Source organism: Amphimedon queenslandica, unplaced genomic scaffold (genome assembly GCF_000090795.2).
Source record: "Amphimedon queenslandica unplaced genomic scaffold, v1.1 AMPQUscaffold_13277, whole genome shotgun sequence".
Lineage (NCBI taxonomy): Eukaryota > Metazoa > Porifera > Demospongiae > Haplosclerida > Niphatidae > Amphimedon > Amphimedon queenslandica.
The window spans coordinates 38,743-48,528 of record NW_003546487.1 but is presented as its reverse complement, the minus strand read 5'-3'; the positions used below and the strand labels follow the sequence as shown (position 1 = coordinate 48,528).

The following is a 9,786-nucleotide window of genomic DNA, read 5'->3' as shown; positions in this document are numbered from 1 at the left end:
TTCATTAGAAGGAAGTAAGTTATATGTGAATGTGTGTACATCTTTAAGTTTTAAAATTATATCATCTTGATTCATAAATGGAATGATTTTTTATTGAATGAGGAGCTACTGAATTACACTCATACACTAATGTGATATAACTTTAGAATGTTCTGTTATAGTTCCATAGGACAGAACTCAATATAGATGGTTTGTAATCAAGTTGAATGATTCATTATAGAAGTTGTAGCAAGGGTGGCACCTTTTATTTGCCCATGCACCATGCTACAGTTTAATATGAGCACACTGTTGAGCAGTAAACATTATTCATTCAACAAGAAAAAAGTCTTTTCGGGTTTTCTGCTTACAGATGGTCATTCATACTACTATTGCCTTATATCATTTATTAATACAACATTATTATTGTAGAGCCTGGACCAGTCTCACAGTTAGCAACAGAGTCAATCTCAGAGACCTCTGTCCTTATATCATGGTCACTACCTCAAGAACAGAATGGAATAATCTTATTCTATGAAGTGTCCATTATGGGATTATACAATGAGACTCACAACTCTTCAGTATATAACATCAAAATTGATGACTTAAGTAACAGAAATAGTAGCTATCAAATGCTAATAATATTTTCATAGATCCATACACAAGTTACACTGCAGTGGTGAGTGCTGCTACTTCTGCTGGTAAGGGACAGCCAATTACTCTTGAATTTTATTCATTAGAAGGAAGTAAGTTAATTAGACTCTATTATGTGTGAAAGTGTGTACATCTTCAAGTTTAAAAATTATACCATCTTGATTCATAAATTGAATGATTTTTGATTGAATAAGGAGCTACTGAATTACACTCATACAATAATGTGATATAACTTTAGAATGTTCTGTTATAGTTCCATAGGACAGAACTCAAAATAGATGGTTTGTAATCAAGTTGAATGATTCATTATAGAAGTTGTAGCAAGGGTGGCACCTTTTATTTGCCCATGCACCATACTAGTACTACAATTTAATATGAGCACACTGTTGAGCAGTAAACATTATTCATTCAACATGCAAAATGTCTTTTCAGGTTTTCTGCTTGCACATGGTCATTCATACTACTATTGCCTTATATCATTTATTAATACAACATTATTATTGTAGAGCCTGGACCAGTCTCACAGTTAGCAACAGAGTCAATCTCAGAGACCTCTGTCCTTATATCATGGTCACTACCTCAAGAACAGAATGGAATAATCTTATTCTATGAAGTGTCCATTATGGGATTATACAATGAGACTCACAACTCTTCAGTATATGAAATCAAAATTGATGACTTAAGTAATAGAAATAGTAGCTATCAAATGCTAATAATGTTTTATAGATCCATACACAAGTTATACTGCAGTGGTGAGTGCTGCTACTTCTGCTGGTAAGGGACAGGCAATTACTCTTGAATTTTATTCATTAGAAGGAAGTAAGTTAATAATTATAATAACATCTTTGTGTGTGTGTGTGTGTTTGCACAATATAGTTCCTTACAAAATTTCTACGTGTGAAAAAATTATACCACCTTGACACAAAATCTTCATAAATTGAATTATGTTTGATTGAATGAATGATTCATTGTTGAAGTTGTAGCATGGGTGGCGGCACCTTTTATCTGCCTATGCACCATACTACAATTTGATATGATCACACTACTGATGAATAATAAGTATTCATTCAACAAGGAAAGCTTCTTTTCAGGTTTTCTGCTTGCACATGAACTATTATATTAGATCATTTACCAATGATTATTAATAGAACATTCATTATTGTAGAGCCTGGACCAGTCTCACAGTTAGCAACAGAATCAATCTCAGAAACATCTGTCCTTATATCATGGTCACTACCTCAAGAACAGAATGGGATAATCTTATTCTATGAAGTGTCCATTATGGGATTATACAATGAGACTCACAACTCTTCAGTATATAACATCAAAATTGATGACTTAAGTAATAGTTATGATAGGTATTAAATGCATCACTTCTAATAATGTTTTTGTAGATCCATACACAAGTTATACTGCAGTGGTGAGTGCTGCTACTTCTGCTGGTAAGGGACAGGCAATTACTCTTGAATTTTATTCATTAGAAGGAAGTAAGTTAAAAGTGTGTACATCTTTAAGTTTTAAAATTATACCATCTTGATTCATAAATTGAATGAGGAGCTACTGAATTACACTCATACACTAATGTGATATAACTTTAGAATGTTCTGTTATAGTTCCATAGGACAGAACTCAATATAGTATGTTTGTAATCAAGTTGAATGATTCATTATAGAAGTTGTAGCAAGGGTGGCACCTTTTATTTGCCCATGCACCATACTACAATTTAATATGAGCACACTGTTGAGCAGTAAACATTATTCATTCAACAAGCAAAAAGTCTTTTTGGGTTTTCTGCTTGCACATGGTCGTTCATACTACTACTATCTTATATCATTTATTAATACAACATTCATTATTGTAGAGCCTGGACCAGTCTCACAGTTAACAACAGAATCAATCTCAGAGACCTCTGTCCTTATATCATGGTCACTACCTCAAGAACAGAATGGGATAATCTTATTCTATGAAGTGTCCATTATGGGATTATACAATGAGACTCACAACTCTTCAGTATACAACATCAAAATTGATGATTTAAGTAATAGATGGTATAGAGCTGTCAAATGCTAATATGTTTCTATAGGTCCGTACACAAGTTATACTGCAGTGGTGAGTGCTGCTACTTCTGCTGGTAAGGGACAGCCAATTACTCTTGAATTTTATTCATTAGAAGGAAGTAAGTTATATGTGAATGTGTGTACATCTTTAAGTTTTAAAATTATATCATCTTGATTCATAAATGGAATGATTTTTTATTGAATGAGGAGCTACTGAATTACACTCATACACTAATGTGATATAACTTTAGAATGTTCTGTTATAGTTCCATAGGACAGAACTCAAAATAGATGGTTTGTAATCAAGTTGAATGATTCATTATAGAAGTTGTAGCAAGGGTGGCACCTTTTATTTGCCCATGCACCATACTAGTACTACAATTTAATATGAGCACACTGTTGAGCAGTAAACATTATTCATTCAACATGCAAAATGTCTTTTCAGGTTTTCTGCTTGCACATGGTCATTCATACTACTATTGCCTTATATCATTTATTAATACAACATTCATTATTGTAGAGCCTGGACCAGTCTCACAGTTAGCAACAGAGTCAATCTCAGAGACCTCTGTCCTTATATCATGGTCACTACCTCAAGAACAGAATGGAATAATCTTATTCTATGAAGTGTCCATTATGGGATTATACAATGAGACTCACAACTCTTCAGTAAATAGCATTAACGTTCATAATTTAAGTAAGTGCATCTTTTAACACGTATTGCTGTGAATATCATAATTCTATAGATCCATACACACGTTATACTGCAGTGGTAAGTGCTGCCACTTCTGCTGGCAAAGGGCAACCAACAATGCTTGAATTTTATTCATTAGAAGGAGGTAAGCCATGATAATTATAGCTATACAAATTGAATTATTTCTAATGTAGTCCCAAATCGTTCTCCAAGTTTGACAAATCATACTATTTTGACATCAGAGTCAGTCATACTTGAATGGAATCCACCACCTGTTCAACACAGAAGAGGATTCATCCAGAATTACATGGTGAAAGTGCAATACAAGCAAAAACTGGATATTTATAATATATCTGAAACATTTCTTTATATATCAGGTAAGCACTAGGCACTATCCTTTTTCATCAATTTTAAAATTCATTTATTAAGGGTTACCAAAATATTCTGATATTAATGTCTTGGCTTCTATCAGCTCATCTGTTGGACAAGGTCCTTTTAGCAGACCATACCTCATCCACATATTTACAGGAGGTATGAACATGCTAGCTTTTCTTGATTTTTATACTTAAAATAGTTGCTAGTGCTCCACAGAACTTTACTGCTACAGCTACCAGCAGTAGCTCAGTGTTACTTGAATGGGCGAATCCTGAGTCTCCAAATGGAAAAATACTTTACTACCAGCTCTACTTTAGCAATGATAATGATACATATCAAGTATAAATAATTTACAGTTAAAAATGATAATAATAAATATTTTAGGTTCTTAATTTCACAATTTATGAAAACTCATATCATTTTCAAGATCTTGATAGCAGAGAGTATTATTTTATTGTAAGCCTGTCATGAATGAAACACTATGTATCACACTATTATAATAGGTTAATGCTATTAATTATGCTGGAACGGGTGACAACTCATCAGAAATCTATGTTTCACTATCAACATGTATGTTCATTCAAACATAATTATATAATGATTATTACTTCTTTTGCAGCAACTGCTAAACCTAGTGCAAATGTAGCAGCAGTTGTTGTTCCATCAGTGCTTGTTATTTGCTTGGTCATTCTAATCCTGGTAGTCATTGCTGTTGTTGCATTTATATATTTCAAAAGAGGCAAAGGAAAGAAGTATGTTTGATGTAATGTCTGTTGATAGTCTGTTTAATTATAAACTCACCACCTTTCTTTAAAAAGTTTTTACAATGTTCATAAAATTAGATTTTTATGTAATATTTCATTGTACACGTGATAATAGATTGGCTTGTAATGACATTAGTAAAAACAAAGCCTATTTAATTTTATCTTTAATAATACAAAAATTATCGATATATTTTCTGTTAAGATTATTATCATTGCTAGATCTATTGTTTTGCCGTACATGAAAGAAAATTACAACTTTGAACACGATGAGGAGAATGGCCAAAGGTATAGTATATATGACATAACCTGCATTAACTAGCTTTGCAATACAAATAGAGAAAACAAGGAAATGAAAAAGAAGGAGGATCATTTTGAGGAAGAAGTTGAACTTAATGAAAAAGACTGAAAAAGAAGAATATCACATGCAATTAGTGCATCAGTGTATTTTGTGTAACTAGAGTCTAACTTTAGGCCTTATTTTTAGTATTCTTGTCATACATTTTATTTGCTTTAGTTTAGGTTGGATGTTATGTGCACCTTATTAATTATCAATTATTCTAGTCTTAGTGTTTCTTTAAATTAGGAACAGACTAATAAACATAAATGAACTAGTATTTTGTATCAATGTCACTTTGGCAACCCATACAGGCGTCACCCACAATTTCAAGAAAGGTTACTAGATTACCGTAAGTATTGTAGCTATAGCATAACACTACATAAAACTATTAAAATCAGCAATCTAAAACAAAAGACTTGAAACTATAATGAAAAAAGATTCAAACTTCAGAGTAAAATGTTATTTACGAAATAGTATTGCTCTGGGCAGTATACTCCCTTTGTCATCAATTGAAAACTTAACGACGTAATTCTTTACAATCTCATCCTCAATGACTGTTGTGACATATATCCCTTCCCCAGTGTAGTAACTAGCAGTAGTCCCATCCTTCATATAGCAGGTATAGCTATGCTTAGTATCATCTATAGTCAGCTTCCCTTTGTAGTGGTCATAAAGCTCACAGCGTGGGTGTTTATAATTCGATTTAAGACCACTACTTGAAAAAACATAACTTGCATTTACGGCCTTTAAGAAATCCTCAGTGTTTGCCTTGCCATTATAAGCCCCGTGATGAGAGAGTCTATATATATCAGCTCTTAAGTCACTGCTAACTGGATCATTTCCAACACAACTCAGATAACTTCTCATAAACCTCTTGCTCCCTTCAAAGTCGCCTGTGATGAGGGTTGAAATGTTTTGGTATTTAATGATAGAGACAATGCTATCACCATTTGTTCCTTTCTTGCAATTGTTGTACTCCGAGCCAATGACATTTAATACTACTTTACTATTGGGGCATAGAGGAAGGGAGAAATTACATCCTTCTAAACCACAGCATTTGGTCACTCTAAACTTTGCAGTGTTGGCAGAACGAACCTTACTCCTGTACTTGCTCCAGCTACAAGAATGATAAATGGTGACGGGCTGGTCATGCATTTGAAGTAATGGATCAATATATTTAACGTGATCCGTATCAGCATGGGTGAGGATAACATACTTAATGCTTTGACCTTTTAAGTAATTGACAAAATCGTATTTAGTAAATCCTGTCGATTTGCTTGAGCCTGCATCGATGATGGTAATAGTTCCATTGTCAGCCAATGGGCATTGAATGACAGTAGAGTCTCCTTGACCAACCGGAAGAGCATAGATATTAAGATTGTCATCAGGTTGAGGTAGGCTCATGTGAGGAACAGCTCCAGGAAAAGAAGCAAGCAGGCATAGCAGGAGATAGAGAAGCATTGTACTGATTGTAGCTGAATAGAAGAATAGACTAGCCCGGGGCTTTTTTGTGGTCCCAGTTACACTCCTACATGTTCCTCTTTACTACTAAATTCTTGTGGTCTATTGTGTTGTCTGTATACCTACTATTTAGGTCTAATCTACTATAATAAATCTATTATAGTTTGTTTTTTTTTGAAAAGAACAGCTTCAAAATTCACATTAAATTTAATAATGATTTTAAGCAGAAATGTATAACCAATAATTTTTTTTGCAAAAAATGCTGCTATGAAGCAAGTCATCACTTCATGATTGATACTAATAACATGTATACTCCACTCTAGAATGATTTCATACTAATAGTTATGCCATTTTATGTGATAAATCATCAACTGCACAACTTCATGATTGATACATGTATACTCCACTCTAAAATGATTTCATATCAATAGTTATGTCATTTTATGCAATAGTCTACATCATCAACTGCATAACTTCATCTCTGATACATGTATGTTCCACTCTAGAATGATTTCATATCAAAAGCTATGTCATTTATGTGATTCATACCATAGATAGGTGCTGCACTCTAACCCATTATTAAGTTTAAATTCTTTAGTTGATAGTGTGAACTGTCCAAGATGGAAGAAACTAGGGGTAAGAGCCTGTTTTGTCTCTTTCTATAATGTATCTGTTCCTTTCCTTTACACTAAATCCTTTTATCCCTTTCTCTTAAGTTTGAGTTTTTTTCTTCTCCTATAAAACCTTTCTCTCTTCTTCAATTCTTATTTTAAACCTTCTTCTCTCTCTTTCTCCTCCTTTAGTAAATGCTGCTGGCCCCACTCCAAGATATTACCACAACACCCACATTGTTAATGACAAATTGTACCTGTGGGGTGGTGATCAGCCGGGCCTACCACAGCTACACAACAGTCCAGAAAAACTCAAATTATCATCTGTTGTCGATGTCATCCAACTACCAACTGGTGAATGGGAGACAGTAGCAACAACTGGCAACCCACCACTGGGAATCAGGGGCTATGCCTCCACTGTAATGAACCAGCAGATACTCTTTTTTGGTGGCTCTTGTAATCATGATGACTGTCGTCACAATAGCCTCTTTAGTCTGAGTCTTGTTGATTTTAAATGGACCAAGCTGTCACCTACTAGCATGCTACAAGGTCCAATGTTGAAGGCTTATTGTGGAATGGCTGGTTTGAGGATCAATGGAGAAGACTATTTGCTCGTGGTGGGTGGCGTTGGGCCCATGGCTAATAATAGGCCATATCAGACTGAGGCAGAGTACAGCGACAAAGGATTGCAGGGATTTGTACGCACGAATGAGCATCATTATTATAAGCTATCCACAGGTATGTGGTAAGAGCATCTTTATGTGGTATAGGGTAATAATGTCAAAAATGACTATAGGAGAGAATTCTCAATTAAATATTTTTTTTCCTAAATGTTCTTTATATTGTGTAGAAAGTTTAAGCTGATTCCAATCAAAATTGATTTTTTTATGAAATTTTAAAGTTGTTCGAGAATTGGGCCAAAGTCCCTGTACTATAGTACAGGGTCATTGGTAAAATTTCGTCAAAAATGGCTACAAGAAAATTCTTCATTTTTATAATTTTTTCTGATGCATAAACATGTTTTTATGTTGTGTAGAAAGTTTGAGCTGATTCTGATCAAATTTAAATTTTTTATGAATTTTTTAAGTTGCTCAAAAATCGAGCTAAAGTCCCTGTACTATAGTACAGGGTTGTTAGCCAAATTTCGTCAAAAATGGCTACAAGAAAATTCTTCACTTTTATAATTTTTTCTGATACATATACATGTACTTCTGTTACATATCAAGTTTGAACAAATTTTGATCAAATTTAGATTTTTTATGAATTTTTAAACTTGCTCAAAAATCAAACCAAAGTACCAATTTTTGATGCACATATATTTTCAATCAAAAAAAATTCAAATCAAAATCGAAATTTTTGGAAAGTTTCAAGCTACTCCAAACTAGCCTTAGTGTCATATTGTTTGTACACACACCGGTAGTGTATGACTAGTATAATTAACTTAGGCTAATCAGATAAAGCATACATCATCTTTATCCAATGCACTATAGGCAAATGGGTATCCCCCAGCGCAATTAGCCCAGGTCAGCCCAGATACCTCTTCACCATGTCATCATTAAACGACAACACTGTCATACTGTTTGGTGGAAATACACCTAATGGGATCAGTAATACTGTATACGTTGGAACATGCACTGAATCCTCAATCGTAAGTACATTGTACATGACAATGATGACATCTCTATGTGCATTGCATATCACATTAATTTACAAATGTGATTTTTTTAAAATAATAACTTTTTTCTTAGACATGGCAGAAGTTGGTTCCAGAGTCTATTGAGGTCCCATTGGGTCACTATGGCCATGCATCAGTTCTCATCAATGAAGAAGAACTCATGATAGTAGGAGGAGTTGGGACTAGCGACTGCTGGATATTCAATCTGTATACAAGATGGTGGAAACAGGTAATTGTACAATGCAGCACAAATGACAAAAAAATGCAGTAAAACAGAAACAGTTATTGTCATTATAGTCATTATCTAATGAATTATTATGAACAACAGGAATTTAGGGGAAGATAAAATGTCTTGAATAGTAAACTACACTCCAACTGTTTCTTGAACAAAGATTTGTATTAAGACTAGATCTATACTTGGAGTTTCACTGGTCATCAGTAGAACATACAGTGCATATTGGTCCTTCAGCATCTTAACATCCTATAGTGTATGATTCACTTATTTATTCATGTCATATGTATGTACTTTACAACTCAATTTTGATGGCACTGGGTAGCACTATTAATCTTTATTATTGTTAGATACTTCTACCCAAGACAGTGACTGGAAGGTATGACCACTCACTCTCCATCTGGAAGCAAGGAGGAGGCAAAGGTGTGTCGGTGATTGTATTTGGAGGATTAAACAAAGACTACCTTCCATTGAGCTACCCAGAAATCATTGAACTAGGTAAGCACATAACACTGTATTCTGAAATAGAGGTACACTCAATTGTTCTAATATTTTGTTCTTAATAAAATAGAACGATTCAGTGGAAACCATTCTCAAGTTAAAAGAGTGGGGGCACTGTCCCTTTCTGAGCAACCTTTAATGATGATAGGGAGTGAGTATGGACAACCAATACCTCAATCATACTCTCGTAGTCCTAGCCATACACCTTACCCTTCACCACAATCATCATCTTCTTCTGTGCCACAATTGTTGCACCAGCTTGAAGTAGAGAAAGAGAGGCATAGAAAAGAGTCTTCAGAGCTTGCAGAGGCAAATGATCAATTAAGAGAAGAGCTTGCCATCATTTCTCAACAAAAGAAGCTTCTGGGTATAAAACTGGAACACATGGCAGATGAGAACCAGCACAATAAGAGAGAGCTAAACGAAAAAGATGAAATTGATAAGCAAGT

General features: G+C 34.2%; 2 protein-coding genes across 2 annotated transcripts in view; both read left to right on the top strand.

The window, feature by feature from the left end:
- The window catches only part of LOC100634904 (uncharacterized), a 13,122-nt gene extending 8,041 nt beyond the window's left edge, over nucleotides 1–5,081 (top strand). Inside the window, exons 6-19 of the mRNA XM_019999306.1 lie at nucleotides 409–585; nucleotides 630–722; nucleotides 1,137–1,313; nucleotides 1,357–1,449; nucleotides 1,796–1,972; nucleotides 3,434–3,526; nucleotides 3,576–3,758; nucleotides 3,811–3,912; nucleotides 3,956–4,095; nucleotides 4,141–4,212; nucleotides 4,260–4,326; nucleotides 4,376–4,508; nucleotides 4,740–4,805; nucleotides 4,857–5,081. Of these exons, the coding sequence (XP_019854865.1) occupies nucleotides 409–585; nucleotides 630–722; nucleotides 1,137–1,313; nucleotides 1,357–1,449; nucleotides 1,796–1,972; nucleotides 3,434–3,526; nucleotides 3,576–3,758; nucleotides 3,811–3,912; nucleotides 3,956–4,095; nucleotides 4,141–4,212; nucleotides 4,260–4,326; nucleotides 4,376–4,508; nucleotides 4,740–4,805; nucleotides 4,857–4,926 (1,643 nt within the window). The 3' untranslated portion in view covers nucleotides 4,927–5,081. The remainder of the gene's footprint in view (nucleotides 1–408; nucleotides 586–629; nucleotides 723–1,136; nucleotides 1,314–1,356; nucleotides 1,450–1,795; nucleotides 1,973–3,433; nucleotides 3,527–3,575; nucleotides 3,759–3,810; nucleotides 3,913–3,955; nucleotides 4,096–4,140; nucleotides 4,213–4,259; nucleotides 4,327–4,375; nucleotides 4,509–4,739; nucleotides 4,806–4,856) is intronic.
- A 1,740-nt stretch (nucleotides 5,082–6,821) lies between these two features.
- The window catches only part of LOC105313566 (uncharacterized), a 4,751-nt gene continuing 1,786 nt past the window's right edge, over nucleotides 6,822–9,786 (top strand). The window contains exons 1-6 of the mRNA XM_019999305.1: nucleotides 6,822–6,954; nucleotides 7,122–7,667; nucleotides 8,420–8,577; nucleotides 8,678–8,833; nucleotides 9,187–9,334; nucleotides 9,408–9,784. Of these exons, the coding sequence (XP_019854864.1) occupies nucleotides 6,939–6,954; nucleotides 7,122–7,667; nucleotides 8,420–8,577; nucleotides 8,678–8,833; nucleotides 9,187–9,334; nucleotides 9,408–9,784 (1,401 nt within the window). The 5' untranslated portion in view covers nucleotides 6,822–6,938. The remainder of the gene's footprint in view (nucleotides 6,955–7,121; nucleotides 7,668–8,419; nucleotides 8,578–8,677; nucleotides 8,834–9,186; nucleotides 9,335–9,407; nucleotides 9,785–9,786) is intronic.